General features: G+C 40.5%; 1 protein-coding gene across 2 annotated transcripts in view; it reads left to right on the top strand.

Moving 5' to 3' along the window:
- Positions 1-20,176, top strand: part of Prdm5 (PR/SET domain 5) — a 176,172-nt gene that overhangs the window by 101,791 nt on the left and 54,205 nt on the right. For both annotated transcript variants that reach the window (XM_055612769.1, XM_055612770.1), the window contains 3 exons: positions 6,002-6,095; positions 7,733-7,893; positions 10,286-10,379. In XM_055612769.1, coding sequence (XP_055468744.1) covers positions 6,002-6,095; positions 7,733-7,893; positions 10,286-10,379 — 349 coding nt within the window. The remainder of the gene's footprint in view (positions 1-6,001; positions 6,096-7,732; positions 7,894-10,285; positions 10,380-20,176) is intronic.

Here is a 20,176-nt window from a genome sequence, read left to right on the forward strand (position 1 = left end):
CACACACACACACACACACACACACACACACACACACACACACACACCACAATTCCAGTGTTTTCCTAGGTGATAACCTTGTGAATTCTTGCCAACAAATTATTGAACATAGTATGTTTTTTTCCTAAAAAAAGTTAATCGCCACCAAATCAAGCACTATATTACAATATGTGAAGGCCTACAATCGTAATAATTCAAATAGATGAAGGCCGACAATCGTAATAATTCAAATAGATTTTGTTGGCAGAGCTAAACATAATCTTGTATTTTTACATAAAAACTTTTATATACTTTTGACCCCAGTTTGTATAGACTTTTAAATATAGAAAACCAGAGATGAGTGGGTGAGTGTCTTAGCTTGGCTGTTCAATGCTTTGATTTTTCTGGAGGAATCTCTCCAGTATTGCCTACCCTTTTCTGTGTTGAGTGAGCTACCTGTTACTCTACTGAACTTAAATTGAATTTATCAACATTGCTCTAGTTCCAGAGTATTTTCCTGGGAAGGAAAAGCCCTTTTAAAGAAGCCAGTTGTAGATCTGGCTGCATAATTTAGCCCATACACCCCGTAAACATGTAGATAAAACACACTGAATCAGTTTCGTTTATCGTTTAGCTCACGGGGTTAGCATGCCTTCAGGAGAGGTTTGAGTCTGTATAACAGACTCCCTTCCTTGCTTCTCTTCTTTATTTCTCTGCATCCATTTTATCTTTAATTAGCGTTAATATTTTTCTTGTTTTTATTCATTCTTTGAGAATTTCCTATATGTAGTTTGATCATATTCATCCCCTTACCCAGATCCTCCTGAACCCACTCTCACTCTTCCCTCCTCTCAACTTTGTGTCCTTCTTTTTCTCTACACACTTTTGGACGTGTGGCCTTTACTGGAGTGCTGTTGTCTTACTAGTCGTCACACCTTTAAACAAAACTGATTCTCTCCTTCCCTCCAGCTGTCAGCTCCCAACAACTCCTTAGCTAGGGGTGGGACTTCATGCCCACCTACCCTCCCCTGTGATTTTTTTTTGTCTGGTTTGAATTTATGCAAGTCTTCTACAAGCTGTCATAACTCTGAGTTCAGATGTGTAACATTCCTGCCGTGTCTGGAAAGCACTGTTTCCTTGTAGCCACCCACTGCCCCTGGCTCTTACACTTTTCCGTCACTTCTGCAACGGTCCCTAAGCTTTGGAAAGGGATAGCATGATAGAAAGTTCATTAATTTTCTTGTACGGTATGTTTCCCGAAAACCTCTCCTTGTTCTATTATTTCCCTCCATATAGGAAGCATAGACATTTCTTTATATGTTCTTAGGAAAAGTAAAACAATCTGGTCCCTGTGTTTATCACCCAGGTACCTGTCCTTTATCACCTCAGCAAGGGAGACTTCCCTCAGATGTGCTACAGGTCTCTTATTCTTTAATTATTTTTAATTAATTACACTTTATTCACTTTGTATCCTCCCATAAACCCGTCCCTCCTCCCCTCCTAATCCCACCTTCCTTTCCCCTTCTTCACGAATGCCCCTCCCCAAGTCCACTGATAAGGGAGGTCCCCCTCTCCTTCTTTCTGATCTTAGTCTATCAGGTCTCCTCAGGAGTGGCTGCATTGTCATCTTCTGTGGCCTGGTAAGGCTGCTCCCCACTCAGGGGGAGGTGATCAAAGAGCAGGCCAATCAGATTATGTCAGAGGCAGTCCCTGTTCCCATTACTATGGAACCCACTTGGACACTGAACTGTCATGGGTTACATCTGTTCAAGGGTTCTAGGTTATCTCCATGAATAGTCCTTGGTTGGAGTATGAGTCTCTGGAAAGACCCCTGTGTTCAAATTTTCTTGTTCTGTTGCTCTCCTTGTGGAGTTCCTGTCCTCTCCAAATCTTACTATTTCCCTCTTTTTTCATAAGATTCCATGCACTCTACCAATAGTTGACCATAAGTCTCAGCATCTGCTTTGATAGTCTGCACAGCAGAGCCTTTCAGAGGCCCTCTGTGGCAGGTTCCTAACTTGTTTCCTGTTTTCTTCTTCTTCTGATGTCCATCCTCTTTTTCTTTTCAGCATGGGGACTGAGCATTTTAGTCATGGCCCTCCCTCTTGATTAGTTTCTTTAGATGTACAGATTTTAGTAGGTTTATCCTATATTATATGTCTATATGAGTGAGTATATACCGTGTGTGTCTTTCTGCTTCTGGGACAGCTCACTCAGGATGATCCTTTCCAGTTCCCACCATTTACCTGTAAATTTCATTATTTCCTTATTTTTCATTGCTGAGTAGTATTCCATCGTCTAGATGTACCACTATTTCTGTATCCATTCTTCAGTGGAGGGGCATATGGGCTGTTTCCAGCTTCTGGCTATTACAAATAAAGCTGCTACAAACATGGTTGAGCAAATGTCCTTATTGTGTACTTGAGCCTCTTTTGGATATATACCTAGGAGTGGTATAGCTGGATCTTGAGGAAGTGCTATTCCTAGTTGTCTGAGAAAGTGCCAGATTGCTTTCCAGAGTGGTTGTACCAGTTTACATTCCCAGCAGCAGTGGAGGAGGGTTCCCCTTTCTCCACAACCTCTTCAGCATGTGTTGTCACTTGAGTTTTTGATCTTGGCCATTCTGATGGGTGTAAGGTGAAATCTCAGGGTCGTTTTGATTTGCATTTCCCTGATGGCTAATGAGGTTGAGCATTTCTTTAAGTGTTTCTCAGCCATTCGATATTCTTCTATGGAGAATTCTCTGTTTAGCTCTGTTCCCCATTTGTTTAATTGGATTACTTGGTTTGCTGCTTTTCAGCTTCTTTAGTTCTTTATCTATACTGGATATGAGTCCTCTGTCAGATAAAGGGTTGGTGAAGATTTGTTCCCAATCTGTAGGCATTCGTTTTGTTTTGATGATGGAGTCCTTTGCTTTCCAGAAGCTTTTCAGTTTCATGAGGTCCCATTTATTGATTGTTGCTCTTAGAGCCTGTGCTTTTGGTGTTCTGTTCAGAAAGTTGTCTCCTGTACCAATGAGTTCTAGGGTCTTCTCCACTTTTTCTTCTAACCAATTTAATGTGTCTAGTTTTATGTTGAGGTCTTTGATCCGCTTGGACTTTAGTTTTGTGCAGGGTGATAAATATGGATCTATTTGCATTTTTCTACATGTAGATATCCAGTGAGACCAGCACCGTTTGTTGAAGATGCAGTCTTTTTTCCATTTTATGGTTTTGGCATCTTTGTCAAAAATCAGTTGTCCATAAGTGCATGGGTTTATTTCTGGGTCTTCTGTTCAGTTCCATTGATTCACCATTCTGTTTCTATGCCAGTACCATGCAGTTTTTATTATTGTTGCTCTGTAGTACAGCTTGAAATCAGGGATGGAGATAACTCCAGAAGATCTTTTTTTGTAGAGGATTGTTTTAGCAATTCATATTCCATATGAAGTTGAGAATTTTTCTTTCCAGGTCTGTAAAGAATTGTGTTGGTAATTTGATGGAAATTGCATTGAATCTATAGATTGCTTTTGGTAAGATGGCCATTTTTACTATGTTAATCCTGCCAAGCCATGAGCATGGGAGATCTTTCCATCTTCTGATATCTTCTTCAATTTCTTTCTTCAGAGACTGGAAATTTATTTCATACAAGTCTTTGACTTCTTTGGTTAGGGTTACATCAAGGTACTTTATGTCATTTGTGGCTATTGTGAAGGGTATTGTTTTCCTAATTTCTCTCTCAGCTCTTTTGTCTTTTTTATACAGGAGTGCTACTGATTATTTTGAGTTAATTTTGTATCTGGCCACTTTGCTGAAGGTGCTTATCAGCTACAGTTCTCTTGACCACCTATTTCAAATCTATTTACTGAGGCACTGTCTATGCTCCTCTTCATTTCCTCCATAGCTTGTGTCACTTCCTAATGTAGTATGTGTGTTTATCATAGGCAGAGGAGGAAGGCCCTGGGGTATAGCATCTTTTGTTCTCCCTGCATCTTCATAACCTGAAATGGGGATAAGCCATAAAAGTGAAGTGCACACTAGAGCTGATATAAAACACGGAATGAAATCGAAGCAGGTTCTTCCACCACGTTTCTTTGGGAGTTTTCCAGTTTTTGAAAATTAATGTATCCTCAAACATAATATTAGCAATGTTAAACTGTTATTTTTTTTGTCACACATATTTTCTTTGGTGATTGTAAACCATTTTTCCTTTGCAGTTTTAAATTCATTTAATTTTTTAATTAAATATATACTTAGAAAACATTGTCCCACTTAAATATTAACTCACATTTTCTTCTATGACATTTAATGTTTTATTCTTCACTTTGAAAAAAATCGCTGAAGCCGATGTGATGGTGTGTATCTTCAGTCTCAGCATTTGTGATAAAAAGTTCTGAGGATTGACACAAGCTCAAGGCCAGCCTAAGCTTTGTAGCAAGACTGTCTCCAAAAGCACGATGTGGATAAACAAATACTGAATCCACATGGCTTCTCTCCTACTGTAAGAAGTGATGGGCCCAGCTTTAGTTGCATCAGAACCCTTCTGAAATATTTTTGAAATATTGAAAAGTTTTCAGTAATAAAATATTTGTGACATAAAACAACAGTTTTTAACATTACTAATATAAGGTTTGATGCTACATTAATTTTAAAAAACAAAACAGAAAACTCCAAAAGAAAAGTAGTAGAAGACATCGTCTTCAATTTCAGTATTCCATACTTCAGTCAGACAGCTTGGAATGCTGTGTTCATAAGGTCAGTTGATGTTACATAGTGGAAGAAATGTTCTCCTGCTCTGTTTTTATTTCCTCTATATTTTCTGTGGCCAAATAATACATTTAAACATCTTAAATTTATCCTGGCTTTGGATATTTGTTTCCCCTATCCTTTATGTATCGACAGTGGACACAGTCATGATTATGTTTATGTCACACCATTGTTCTTAGTGATGTTCCTTGTTATTGAAGATTGAAACATTCATCAAATTGTGAAATCCTATGTCAATATAATGTTAATAAAGTATCTTCCTTCAGTTCCCCCCCCCGCGCATTTTTATACTAATACCATAAACCCATCCAATTTATAGCTTATTTTGTCATAATGAAAGAATACTGTTTAAGTTTTGAGGGTTTTGAAAATATATTTGTGAGCCTTATTAAATTTTGCCATCTGGGATGCAAGAGATGGCTCAGCAGTTAAGAGAACTTTCTGTTCCTGTAGAGAAGACCGAGGCTCAGTTTCCAGCACCCACATGGCAGTTCATAACCATCTGTAACTCCAGTTCCGGGAGATCTGATGCCCTGTTCTCTGCAGGCCCCAGGGTGCACAGGCCATACACAGACAGGCAAAATGCTCATACGCATACAATATAAAAATCTAAAAAAACTAATTAAATCTTGCTATCCACAGTATAGAATAAGAGTTTGTTGACAGTTTTTGTTAAATTGACTTCAACTTCTGTGTGACCATTTCAATACATGTTTGTCTGTCATGTACCACAGCCTTTACCAGGGCACACATTTTTGGCAGGTCTTTAGGTTTTCATCTTAAAATGGTGACAATAGAAGCATTGTAATCAGGAACTTGGCTCTTGGAGTCCATTAGCTCTTGTATTTAGCATGGCATCTAATACAAATCAAGTGTTGCGTGAATGCTTAACTGTTTGAGTCCATACTCTGTTGCAACTTAAACACAAAGTAACCCTGAAAATTCAGATGACTTTAAATGCTTCAGTGAAGTTTTAGGGAAAAAGTGGAGACCATGTTTGTTTTAAATTTGCCGTGTTGGCTTACAGAATACATCTGACAAAGTCTCTCTGTGTGTTTAGATTACTAATTTGAGATAGTAATAACAATCTCCTTTGATATTTATCACATTTCTAATTACTTTGAGAGTTTCACAGAACAAATGCTTTCTTCCCGTGAGTGCACGTGGCTGTGCTTCTCCTCGGGAGCAGAGAGCTGCGAGGAGAAACGGTGTGCCATCTGCTACCTGTAATGATGAGCTCACTCTCCCTTCCCTGACGTGGCGTGTTTCTTCTGCAGACCCACTCCGAGGAGCGGCCATTCCAGTGTGATGAATGCAAAGCCTTGTTCCGCACCCCCTTTTCTCTGCAAAGACACCTGCTAATCCACAACAGTAAGTCACAGTGCTGGCAGCTGAGGACAGATAGAGTGACTTCCAGTGTGTTCTTAGACTTTTTAAGAGTTCCAGAAGTTCATGGTGAATTGTAAAACAATCTGTTTAAAACATAAAGAAGAAAGATTACTTTGTTTTCTTACAGTACCATTAATCATTCTATGAGATACTTTATTTTACATCTTCTCTTCCTAGTGTTTATAATTTGTATATAAAAAGATACCCCATATTTAGTGTACATTGAACATTACATTGAAACAGACTTTCATTGTCTTTTAACCACGGTGGTTAAGGGAGCATGTCTACCTCTGTAAAACAGGCAGCTCTCTCCCAGGCCAGGGTTTTATTAGCTCACAGGCCTAAAGTTGGAGATGTTCAGAGGCGCACATCCAACTCAACCCCGTTTCAAGGAGAAACTGAGCATCTGGAGCGTGACAGCGGCCGTTCAGGCAGTGGACCCCTCCTCCACATCCGGGTGTCTCGCAGGCAGGCACCTATCTCAGTTCATGTAAAATTCCTGGCTATGTGCTTGCTTATTTGGGGAGGTAAATTGCTTTTATTACACTCCAGACAGATACACAGCTTTTAAGAAAATTGCACACATAAAGCTCCTACTGCTGCTTAAATACTCCGAATACGAGCATGTGACAGTTGGTTGTAAACAGGGGTAACAGAAGGAAATTTCTCTGCTCAAGCCAAATGCCTAATCAGAAAAGCAATAGAGATCTTAAGGTCTAGTACACATTGGTGTTGACCAGGAGGAAGGAAACTGCTTCCTGTAGAGAAGGGTGGGGCTGTTGCAGTGCGGGCCGGTCACTGGCGGACCTGTTCAGTGCTCGTCCTAGCTTTCCACTTCCTCACAAAGAACAACTTTTTAAAGAATGAAATTTGTTGCACTGCCATGGGAAGTATTCTATCAGATGGCTTAAGAGAGGGACGGATTTTAGAATAGGCATTTATACAAGTGGACTTCAGTCATCCTTTTGAGATGCATGTGACTGAATTTGGCTTTATGCTCAGGGAATTTTTGTTGGGAAAAATAAAATTTTATTGTACACAACCAGCAAAAGAAATTGTAAAATCAGTAATCTGATACTTTCAGGATTGCCTTCTTGGTTCTCAGCAGCGCTGCTTTAGAGAAAGGAGCAAAGTGGCTTATGAGGCTGTGCTGTGTGGTCTGTGGCTAAAATGAGGATGAGCAACACTAGGAGAGGCTCTCTGAAGCTACAGTGTGGAATCTGGCCAGGTCAGCAGTGTAGGGTGCAGACAGGCCTCGGTGAAGACCCGCGAGTTAAAGCAGTAGGAGAGCCAGACCGGCTAAAGCACAGAGCACAAAGTATTAGGTCTTGTTTCACACTGTTAACACTACGAGTAGATTCACTTCCAGACATGAGGGCTGGTATTATAAACACATCTCTTTCCCGTGGACTAACATGCCAGCTCTTTTCTTGTACACTGAAAACCAAAAGGCAGCTCTCTGGCTAGCTTCTAGGGGTTAAGGCTGGCGAAAGTTCAGATGAAATTAAGACAAGGAATCTGATAGAAATAATACATCAGAACTAGGAAATCCTGGTATTTTAAGACAAGGAAACCCGAAGTCCTGTGCATGTGGCATGACAAGTGACTTGTATTCTCAGGTGAGAGGACTTTCAAGTGCCATCACTGCGACGCTACGTTTAAGAGGAAGGACACCTTAAATGTTCATGTGCAGGTGGTCCATGAAAGACACAAGAAGTACCGATGTGAGCTGTGCAATAAGGCCTTTGTTACACCTTCTGTGCTCAGGAGTCACAAGAAGGCAAGTGGGGGCTTCGCCAAACAGTGCATTGGAAGCCACTGTGAGATTATGGGCGCACGTGCTGACTGTCGTGCGACAGGTTTATATCAACTTATGACATGCTTGCTAGCAATAGCAAGTATGTGATTATGCTAACTATCCAAGAAACACCCGTGGTCTCTGTTTTTCAGAATAGGCATTTTCCCATGGAATGAAACCTCAGTTACATTTTGTGAAACCCTTAGCTTTACTGATGGGTGCGCTTGGGAAATACTAAGACTCTCTTGACTTTCAACCATATTCACCTAATACAGATGATTTCTTGTGAAAATATGAGTAGCACCTCAAGTAGGTTGTTTTTATAGGACTAATTCAGGTATTTACAGAAAGCCCAGGGCACAGGGGATTCCCTGATGCAGAACTGGGGTTTCACACATACTGATTCAGGTCACATAAAATCGTTTCATTTGTGATTCTGAGATTACTTTTTGTAGTATGCAAATTGAGAGTCTGTTTTTGTATTTTATAAATAAATATACAGCATTATAATAAATGCATTTTAAAGCACTTTAAATGGCAAAGCTATTTTATGACAGTCAGTTAAGGGTTCCAAAGTTGGTGGTGCGAGCACGGTGAAGATAAAACCTGTTCACCTCATTGTGAGCAGGAAGCAGGAAAGGGAAATACAGGAGGAGCATGGCAAGATATATTCCTAAGGAGACACCCCTACTGACACTCTTCAGCTAGGCCCCACCTCCTACTTTTTGCCCACCTACTGACAAGGCCATCAGATTTAAATCCAACCCTGGACTGTGTCAAAGACTTCGTGATCTGATAATCTGGAAATGCCATTGCACACATCCAGTAAGGTCTTTATCAGTAATCCACTATGCAACTTTTTTTTAATTAATTTAATTCTTTCATATCTTACCTCCAGTCAGTTTTCCCTCCCTCCCCTCCTATCAGTCCTTCTCCTCCCTCTACCTCTTTCCTTCTCATCCACTCCTTGAGAAAACTACAGGCCTCCCAAGGATACCAACCAAACATGGCACGTTAAGTTGCAGTAAGAGTAGGCGCCTCCTTTCATGTTAAGGTTGGACTAGGGAACCTGGTAGGAAGACAGGGATCCCAAAAGCAGGCAAACATGTCAGAAATAATCCCTGCTTCCTCTGTTAGGAGGAAGCACCACAGCGTGTGCAGAAGGCCAGGTCAAACCCATGATTTGTTGTTTCAGGCCCTGTGAGCCCCTGTGAGGACAGGTTTGTTGGTTCTGGGGGTTTTGTGGTTTCCTTGACTTTCCTAGCTCTTCCCCTTCCTCCGCAGGATTCACTGAGTCCCTATGCAACTCTAACTTGATGGTCATAATCAACTAGTACCAGACACCACCTGCTTTTAATAATTTCCAGGCTACTATCGGAACATACTCTCAAAACAATATTATAAAAACAAACATAAAAATAGCTGAAGAAACTGCTTCCCCCCGATCTCTGCATTAGTCCTCACCCCAACTTTTCCCTTTGCTCTAAGTGTGAAAACCCCTGATGCTTCACAGATTACTGTGACCCCTTATTCACTAGAATGAAGAAAACAAAAGTTATGTTGGTGGAAAACTTAGTCTCCTATTGAGTTTCTGAGGCCTTAACATACTCTGTCTACCCCTCCTTGTGGGGCTGTCAGCAGTTTTGTTTTGCAGTTTTCATTTGTTTGTTTATATATTTGGTGTTGATTGAACCCAGAGTTTCCTGTGTGGTAGGCAAGCAACCGAGCACTGGGTTTTATTTCCAGCCCTAGTTACTGGCTTCTTTAAACTCTGTTTTGCTGGTGCTCTTTCTCTTTCTCCGGTATGATTGTTTGGTGCATACATAATATGTTGAGGCCAGAAACTCTCTTTCCAATCGACTGCTCAGTTAACACCTGCTGGTTTTCAAGATCAAACTAGATGTACATGCTTTCTGTTTTGTAGTAAAAATCTGTCCAGAAAAGCATAGCATAAGTAACATATGACTTTCTTGAGATTAATTCTGCCCTTCAGAGTGAAATACGCACAAAGAATTTGGAAAATGATTCAAAGGAAATGTCACTTGGCAACAATCACAGGCAATTCTGGCCTCATTTTGATTGTGTGGTTTTGCTCCATGCACTGGTTTTATATAACTTAATCACGTTTAGTTAGACATAAAGGCTTAAGCAGTAAACTGCAGAATTATTTTTGAATTAACACTAATGCATGCTTCTAAGGGATCTTTGAACCCCTGGGATTATCCATGATAAATTGTTTAAAGTCGCATTGTGACATTAAATCATTTTAATGAAACATAATCTTGAAAAATACAGATTTACTATTGTCAGAAGTACTTAATCATCTTTACCAAAGCCTTTGTATTTATCATCAACCATTTTTATTCTTGTTCAGACACACACAGGAGAAAAGGAGAAAGTCTGCCCATATTGTGGCCAGAAATTCGCCAGCAGTGGGACCCTGAGAGTTCACATCCGGAGCCACACAGGTATGGAGAGTGACCTGGGGCTGAAACCCTGGAAGTCAGTGTTAGGTCAGAGAGCAATAATGTCCAAAGAGGACCCAGACGCAGTTAACTTTTCTAGGAGGATCATCAAAACCAATTCTTTTTACTTGAGAACCATCTCCAAAATTGAGTAAAATATACTCAAGTGTAAATACTAGTTAATTTTTAGTTGAAATGTAAGTATGATATACAGGATTCTGCTGGGCAGCCTCATGTTTACATAGACAGAAGGCCTCCTCTTGATCCAGTCTGTCACGTACACGAGAGCTGCCTTTCTGAATTAAAAAGTACCTGCCTTTCTGATCAGATTCTCTAGAGTTTTACTTGTGTGGCCTGAGGGGACTGTGATATTTGCTGACTCTTAAGGGTCCCAGACTCATTTCTGTTACTTTTCCTGTGAAACTTCTCCAGGGAAAGAGAAGGTGGCTACTGGTGAATAGCTAAATATTCTTGAAAGAAGTTTGACTGCAGTTTATCTATTGTGTAGAAAAAATGATTCTTACATTATTTCTGCTTTCTAAATGATTTAATGCTCGTCTGAATTATCTTTCCACCAAACAGAATGCATTTATTGAATTATGTAGCTGAAGCTTTCTGATGAAAGGCCATAATACATGACATAAAAAATCATATTTCCTACACCCAGTACAGTGTCTAGAGTAATAACTGTTTTATGGATGAAGAATTATTAGTTTAGGTAGATAAAAAAATTGACACTATGACTTTAGGGATAATGAAAGGACATTAGAGCATAATTTGAATTTTCTGTGGACAAAGCTAAAAGTTATGTCCTTAGAATAGTCACTCACATACTTGTAAATGAAACACATAACCAGAGACAAACCAAGCATGATGGATGCTGGGTACGTTATAGAGTATGTCTGAGAAATTATCTAGAGAAAGCAAGGGTTTTAAGACAATAAACAAGGGGTCCAAGAAATAAAATATATCCAAAAGGCCAGAGACACCGAAGGAAAGGAGCATCAGAGGGCCGTTCTTTGAACAGGTGTCACAATGAGCAGTGCCCACAGCTGCCTGCACCCCGCTCAGTGCCCTCTGACAGGAAGGCATGATGATTAGGAAATAGCCCTCCAGTGGGGTAGCATGGATGTCCTTGGCCCTCCCTTCCTGCTGTGTCACTGAGGCCATGTGGAGTTAGGTCTGGTGAGGGCAGCAGTCTTTGTATGCCAGCCATACTTAGTAGACATTGCTTTGGTACACTGAGAAATTATTGTAGTTTGCATGTCTGCATAGATGTATCCCAGTTCTGTTTGTAGATAGAAGGAAAGCGGGAGGTTTATAGAGAAAGTGAGTTTTTTCTACATATCAGAGTAATATGCTTATAGTAAAGTAATCCCTAAGATACGCTTGTATGACTAAATCAAGCTCGGTGTCATGAGACTCATAGAGTTTAGAAAACATTAAAGCATCGATTCCAGCACAGAAAAGATAGACCCAGTCAAATAGAACTTGAGTACTCCTAATGTTTCCATTTTTGTGAACTTTGCGTGCTTGTAGAAAGAACAAATAGTAGGGAAATAAAAATTTCTTAAGTATCATCTCTCTGTAGAAGCTGTATAGCTTAATTGATAAGGCTTTCCAGACCTTGAATCTGAAAGTAATTAGCTTGTTGAAATTCAAGAATTTTATGTGAGAAAGTATCAAATATATTATGTTTGTCCTGTTGTCTAAAAAATAGTTCATATTATAGACATTATATATATATATATATATATATATATATATATATATATGGAATATTCTAAAATTCTAATCATTTTGCAGTGGATATAGTTTACCATATATCTGACTCTGGGCCGAATTGAGGCATGGTGAGTCTATGTATATGTGTGTGTGTGTACATAGACAGTTTTTTATGCACATGCAGGGGACAGAAAAGGAGGAGAGTGTGTGTGTGTATGAACAAATTCTTGTGTACCTGCTTGTTTGTGTGGGCGTTTTTCATCACCATATTTTTCTGTTTAGACTCAGAGCGGTTTAGAGTCCCATTTTCCAACCCTGCTTTGTGTCCTTTGACAAGCCTGTTCAGTGCTAGCCTCCTGCCGAGTGGCTGCCGCACTGCTGCAGCGCTGGGGCTGTCTGGCTGGCGGCTGGTGGCTGCAGCAGCCCTGACGTGGTTTTCTCTTCCATGCGTGTATAAGCAGTGTCGCAGCTCATCTTTAGAAGCTGAGCATGCACTTATCCCAGAGCTAAGCCCAGTGACGACAGTTACTTGGGTACTTTGGGTACTCTGGCCGAAGAGCAGCAGGGCTCCCACGGCTTGAGGTTTTGCTAAATTATCTTTCTCTGCCTTTATTTTCATTTTCCTCTGTGGAACCGTATGGTTTCATCCACCCGTTTTTAATGCTGTTTTGCAGTTTCTGGTGCTCTCTGGGGTACCAGCTGTAAGGAATTCCGTATTGTTTATGGGATGGTCGGTGAAACACTTCAAGCGAGAGGGTGCCTGATCACAGTGGCACCGACACAGGTCTGCGGGCACAGTGCTGTCTGAGGGGCGCACAAACTGCCGCCTCAACACCTCACACTTGACCGTTGTGGAGGGCCCTAGGGAGCCCTTGTTTCTCTCCACAGCTGTTGAGCTGTTGAGCACATTAGCAGTCTAACCAAGGTATCTTATTAGGAAATGTAGAAATATTTATTTTGTTGAAAGTGACACAGGAATTCCACTCCAGGTTAACATGCTTTTATAGGAAATAACTGTTTTCTAATCACAAGCCATTAGTGAGAATGAAGACATCGTTTGACTTGACTGGTTTCTGAGGAGACAGCTTTGTACCTGTTTCTTCATTCATCCTGTGATATGTCGCTGGAGTTGCACAGTGTGCAGCAAGCCTACAGAGTATTGTAATAGTCTTGATCAAATAATTTAGGCTATTTTTTGCTACTAGACTGAAAATAAAGAAGCAGACTTTTAGAAAAGGATTTGCTGTCACGTGCAACCTAAAATTATTTCAGTGATCCTTTTCCGTTCCATCACTTTAAAATCCGTCAGTCTGGGTTGAACCTTTCACCCATGAAGGAGTCTGTAACGGGAGGCACAGGTCATCCAGGAAACATCTTTTTGAGTCCTGCAGTTCTTTACATTTGCTAAGGCCATTGCCTACTCTGGACCAAGAGTTACCATAAGCACTGTCTTGAAAATTCTGTTGTCATACTGGCACAAAAATTAAGACTCCTTTCCAAATTCAAATGAGTTTTATTCATTAATATTACTTGGCAAATCTTATTGAATGACACTCTATTTCTTATATTATTATATTTAGTTTCCATTTCTTTATTGCAGCTTGTGAGAATTTTCAAGTTCATATCTTTTCTTCCAATTTTATCAAAATCTTAAATTGGGTATATGTTGGGATTTTTTAATAAAAATCTATGTTGAATGTTGATAAGGAATTAGTTAGGCATCATACTGAGCATAATTAAAATCCCTGTGTATTAACTTTGACAAGATGCATTTTAAATGGCTATATTCCTGATTAAGACTTAAATAAAGAAATGTTTAAAGAACTTGGATTAAAGGAAAAAAATGTGCTATGAATACTGAATTGTGGATGCTGATTCTTCCTTGGCATTAGACCACGGTAACCTTCAAAGTTCTCTTTTTTTTTAGTATATCAATGTTTTTTTATTTTTAATTATACTTTATTTACTTTGTATCCCCTTCTAGTTCCCTTCCTCTTCCCCTCTCCGAATCCCTCCCTTTCTCCCCCTTCTCCACACAGTCTCCTCCCCAAGTCCACTGCTAGGGAAGGGTTTCTTTTTCTTCCTTCTGATTCTAGTCTGTTAGGTCTCAGGAGTAGCTGCATTGTCTTCCTCTATGGCCTAGTAGGCTGCTACCCCCTCAGGGAGAGTTGATCAAAGAGTGGGCCAATCAGTTCATGTCAGAGACAGTCCCTGTTCCCTTTACTATGGAACCCACTTGGACACTGAACTGCCATGGGCTACATCTGTGCAGGGGTTCTAGGTTATCTCCATGCATGGTACTTGGTTGGATTATGAGTCTCAGGAAAGACCCCTGTGCTCAAATTTTTTGGTTCTGTTGCTCTCCTTGTGGACCTCCTGTTCTCTCCAGCTTTTACTATTATTCCCCACTTCTTCCATAAGATTCCCTGCATTCTGCCCAAAGTTTGGCCATAAATCTCAACATCTGCTTTGATAGCCTATACAGGTCAGAGCCTTTCAGAGGCCCTCTGTGGGAGGCTCCTAACTTGTTTCCTGTTTTCTTCTTCTTCTAATGTCCATCCTCTTTGCCTTTCAGAGTGGAGATTGAGCATTTTAGCCAGAGTCCTCCCTCTTGATTAGTTTCTTTAGGTGTACAGATTTTAGTAGGATTATCCTATATTATATGTCTATATGAGTTAGTATATACCATGTGTGTCTTTCCGCTTCTGGGACAGCTCACTCAGGATGATCCTTTCCAGATCCCACCGTTTACCTGCAAATTTCATGAATTCCTTGTTTTTAATTGCTGAGTAGTATTCCATCGTGTAGATGTACCACAATTTCTGTATCCATTCATCAGTTGAGGGGCATCTGGGTTGTTTCCAGCTTCAGGCTATTACAAATAAGGCTTCTACAAACATGGTTGAGCAAATGTCCTTATTGTGTACTTGAGCCTCTTTTGGATATATGCCTAGGAGTGGTATAGCTGGATCTTGAGGAAGCGCTATTCCTATTTGTCTGAGAAAGCACTAGATTGCTTTCCAGAGTGGTTGTACCAGTTTACATTCCCACCAGCAGTGGAGGAGAGTTCCCCTTTCTCTACAACCTCTCCAGGTTGTGTTGTCACTTGAGGTTTTGATCTTGGCCATTCTGATGGGTGTAAGGTGAAATCTCAGGGTCGAAATTCAAGTGGATCAAAGACCTCAACATAAAACCAGACACATTCAATTGGTTAGAAGAAAAAGTGGGGAAGACCCTAGAACTCATTGGTACAGGGACAACTTCCTGAACAGAACACCAACAGCACAGGCTCTAAGAGCAACAATCAATAAATGGGACCTCATGAAACTGAAAAGCTTCTGTAAAGCAAAGGACAGATACCATCCTCAAAACAAAACGACTGCCTATAGATTGGGAAATAATCTTCACCAACCCTCTATCTGACAGAGGGCTAATATCCAGTATATAAAAAGAACTAAAGAAGTTGAAAAGCAATAAATCAAGTTATCCAATTAAAAAATGGGGAACAGAGCTAAACAGGGAATTCTCAATAGAGGAATATCAAATGGCAGAGAAACACTTAAAGGAATGTTCAACGTTATCAGCCATCAGGAAAATGCAAATCAAATACTCTTAAAATTTACTTTGTTTGGGAGTGTATAAGTTCTTGCCCACCTTAAAATCATGTTTAACTGATATATTTATATTATACACTTGAGACCGCTCCTTGACACTGTGAAAGAAAAAAAACAAACAAACAGAGCCTCTGGAGTATTTATTGAGTGTATAGATGAACATCTTTTGCTCAGAGATATACCAGTAGTTAAGAATTGTTAGCCTTTGTGTTCTGATCTAGGCCCTCTCTGTATCAAAATCCCTTGCCTTCCTTTCCATTCGCATTACTGTTGCTTTATCCTGCTGTTTGTGGGAAACTGGCTCTAAAAATAAGAATTGAACACATAGTTCAAGATCCAACATATCAGTATCTATAGAGTTACAGTTTAGTGAAGAACTCAAGGGTAAATATTTGGCCAACCATCCACAAACTTAGTTAGAAAGTTCTCTCTCTCTCTTTCTCTCTCTCTCTCTCTCTCTCTCTCTCTCTCTCTCTGTGTATGTGTTTGTGTATGTTGTGAAGATGTGAGGATACCCTCAGATAGTTTTATCTTAGCCTCTATCTCCCTTTTCTTTACTTTGTCTTTTCTTTTTCTTTCTTACACATAGATCTTCCACAGCCTAAAGCTCAATAAGGAGCTGGCTGGGAGCTCCAGGGATCTTCCTGTCTGTAGTTCCCCACAGATGTACATCAACCTAAGTTTACCTACGTTCTGGGGTTCAATAGAGAACTGGCCTTTGAGCATGGAAAATACTTTATAAACTAAACTATCTCAGCATCATGTTTTTATTCTGTATGAATTTCTTTTCTGCTTCTCTCTTAGTGAGGGTTTTATTGCTATAAATAGACACCATGACCAAGGCAAAACATTTAATTGGGACTGGCTTACAGTTCGAGAGGGTTAGTTCATTATCATAATGTCTGGAAGCATCCAGGCAGCGTCCAGGCAGACTTGGTGCTGGTGAAAGTGCTGAGAGTTCTACATCTTGATCGAAAGCAGAAGGAGACTGTCTCTTTCTGTAGCTCGAGCATAGGGAGACCTCAAACACAACCCCACAGTGACACATTTCCTGCAACAAGGTCACACTTCCAGTGCCACTCCCCTTGGATCAAGCATTCAAACACATGAGTCTATGGAGGCCATAACCATTCAAACCAAAACACCATCTTATTTTTTTGTTCATCTGTTTCCCTGGCTAGGTTTCTAATTGGAAGGGCCATTTGGGTCATTTGCATATCTTTTTCCAAGAACACTTATTGATATATAAGGTCTTTTTTTTTTAATTTTTTTTTTACAATATATACCAACTGAAGCCCCCTCCCTCAACTCCCCCCAGTCCCACCTTCCCTTCCCTCTCTCCCCATCCTCTTTCCCTAGTCCACTGAAAGGGGGAGTCCTCCTCCTCTGCCATTTGCCCATAGCTTGTTAAGTCTCATCAGGACAACCTGGATGCTCTTCCTCTGTGGCCTGGCAAGGCTGCATCGCCAGGGGGAGGTGATCAAAGAGCAGGCAATTGGGTTCTTTAACAAGCTACTGTCCTCTAAATCTTTCTCTTAACTGATAAGCTAGAAAGTAGTCCCAGCACTGTGACCTTTTTAAAGAACAGCTATAGATGCCCATGAAAGTTATGTAGTATGGTGTGTTCGAGCAGTGTGATGGCCATGTGCTTTGTTTATTTCTGCAGGGTTTAGTCACAGGAGCTCAGACTCACTTAATGGTTCAGTCGTGGGCCTTCCATTCCTAAGTCATCTTGCTTATCTATCCATACACTGTCAGTGAATGTGTAGAGTACAGGCTACAGGCAGGGTTTGCTGTCAAATGGGTGCTGGCCTGGGGTGACTGAAGGGCACACTCACTGTTCGTGAAGGTGAACACGTAGGTTTCTGTTTGGTGCGGAGCTCTGTAATTTATCATCCAGTGTCCGGTGAGGGGATGAGGGAGGTAGTGCTCTACAGGTCAGCTGGAATGGTGGAGCATGTTCTCCAGTGAGTTTATAGCTTCTCAGGGTCAGTGAAAGCTGAGGCCCAGTCAGCGAGGGAATCCACAGACTGTGACATAAATTCTGTTAGTCCATAAATTATGAAAGAGATTGCAGGAGTTTATTTTGGTTTTTTAAAGCTCTAGGCCAGGAGGTTAATTACGTGCTTAGAGTTAACTTTCTGTGTTAATAGATAGCGGCTGTGTTGGACATTCTGTCCCTGGCTATGTGCACACTGTTATTTGAAAGTGGTAATAAATCACTGTCTTAGAAAGTCCTTTTTTTTTTTTTTTGTAAATACCTGTGATAAGCTTAGAATTAAAGGATTGTTGTATTACAGTTGGATTATACAATGGTTCAGCCATTGTTTTACTCTTCCTTAATACTTTTCTTTTTTTTTCTTTTTTTTTTTTCTTTTTCTTTTTAGTTACATTTTGTTAACTCTGTGTCCCAGCTGTATCCCGCTCCCTCATTCCCTCCCCAACCCCACACTCCCTCACTGGTCTCCTCCATTCCCCTTTCCAAGTCCCCTGATAGGGAAGGACCTCCTCCCCTTTCATCTGATCCTGTTTTATCAGGTATCTTTAGGGCTGGCTGCAAAGTCCTCCTCTGTGGCCTAACAGACTGCTTCTCCCCTGGGGGGGGGGTGTCAAACAGCCTGCCCTTGAGATCCTGTTAGAAATAGTCCGTGTTCCCCTTACTTTGGAAAACTACTTGGTTACTGAGCTACCACGGGCCACATCGGAGCAGAAGTTCTAGGTTATATCCATAGATGGTCCTTGGTTGAGTGTCAGTCTCAGAAAAGACCCTGTGCCTGGATATATTTGGTTCTTGTAGAGCTCCTATGCTTTTCATATCATACTAACTCCCCTTCTTTCATATGATTCCCTGCACTCTGCCGAGGGTTTGGTTATGAGTCTTAGTGTCTGCTTTGAAACACTGCTAGGTAGAGACTTTCAGATGCCTTTTGTGGTAGACTCCTGTCATAAGTTCAATGCACATCCCATTTGTCTTTCTAAATGAGGATTAATCACCTTCACCTGTGTCCACTTTCTTGATTATCTTCTTTAGGTGTGTAGATTTCATTATGTTTATCATGTCTTGTAGGTCTATATAAGCGAGTATATACCAAGTTTGTCTTTCTCCTTCTGGGATACTTCACTCAGAATGATCTTTTCTAGATCCCACCACTTGCCTGCAAATTTCATGATTTCCTCCTTTTTGATTGCTGAGTAGTATTCCATTGTGTAAAAATACCACAATTTCTGTATCCATTCCTCCGTTGATGGACATCTGGGTTGTTTCCAAGTTCTGGCTATTACAAATAAAGCTGCTACGAACATGGTTGAACAAATGTCTTGTTGTGTACTTGAGCAAATTTTGGGTATATACCTAGGAGTGATATAGCTGGGTCTTGAGGTAGCACTACTCCTAGTTGTCTGAGAAAGCGCCAGATTGACTTTCAGAGTGGTTGAACCAGTTTACATTCCCACCAGCAATGGAGGAGGGTTCCCTTTTCTCCACAACCTCTCCAGCATGTGCTATCACTTGAGTTTTTCATCTTGGCCATTCTGATGGGTGTAAGGTGAAATCTCAGGGTCGTTTTGATTTGCATTTCCCTAATGGCTAATGAGGTTGAGCATTTCTTTAAGTGTTTCTCTGCCATTCGATGTTCCTCTTTCGAGAATTCTCTGTTTAGCTCTGTTCCCCATTTTTTAAGTGGATTACTTGGTTTGTTGCTTTTCTGCTTCTTTAGTTCTTTATATATACTTGATATTAGCCCTCTGTCAGATAAAGGGTTGGTGAAGATTCTTTCCCAATCTGTAGGCTGTCTATTTGATTTGATGACAGTGTCTTTTGCTTTACAGAAGCTTTTCAGTTTCATGAGGTCCCATTTATTGATTGTTGCTCTTAGAGCCTGTGCTGTTGGTGTTCTGTTCAGGAAGTTGTCTCCTGTGCCAATGAGTTCTAGGCTGTTTCCCACTTTTTTTTCCAACTGATTTAGAGTATCTGGTTTTATGTTGAGGTCCTTGATCCACTTGGACTTTAGTTTTGTGCAGGGTGATAAATATGGATCTATTTTCATTTTTCTGCATGTAGATATCCAGTTGGTCCAGCACCATTTGTTGAAGATGCTGTCTTTTTTCCATTGAATGGATTTGGCTTCTTTGTCAAATATTGAGTATTCGTAGGTGTGTGGGTTTATTTCTGGGTCTTCTATGCGATTCCATTGATCCTCCTTTCTGTTTCTATGCCAATACCATGCAGTTTTTATTACTGTTGCCCTGTAGTACAGCTTGAGATCGGGAATGGAGATACCTCCAGATGATCTGTTGTTGTACAGGATCGTTTTGGAGATTCTGGGTTTTTTGTTTCTCCATAGGAAGCTGAGAATCTTTTTTTCAAGGTCTGTAAAGAATTGAGTTGGTATTTTGATGGGAATTGCATTGAATCTGTAGATTGCTTTTGGCAGGATGGCCATTTTCACAATGTTAATCCTA

Source organism: Psammomys obesus, unplaced genomic scaffold, assembly GCF_907164565.1.
Source record: "Psammomys obesus unplaced genomic scaffold, mPsaObe1.curated_primary_1811, whole genome shotgun sequence".
Taxonomy (NCBI): Eukaryota; Metazoa; Chordata; class Mammalia; order Rodentia; family Muridae; genus Psammomys; species Psammomys obesus.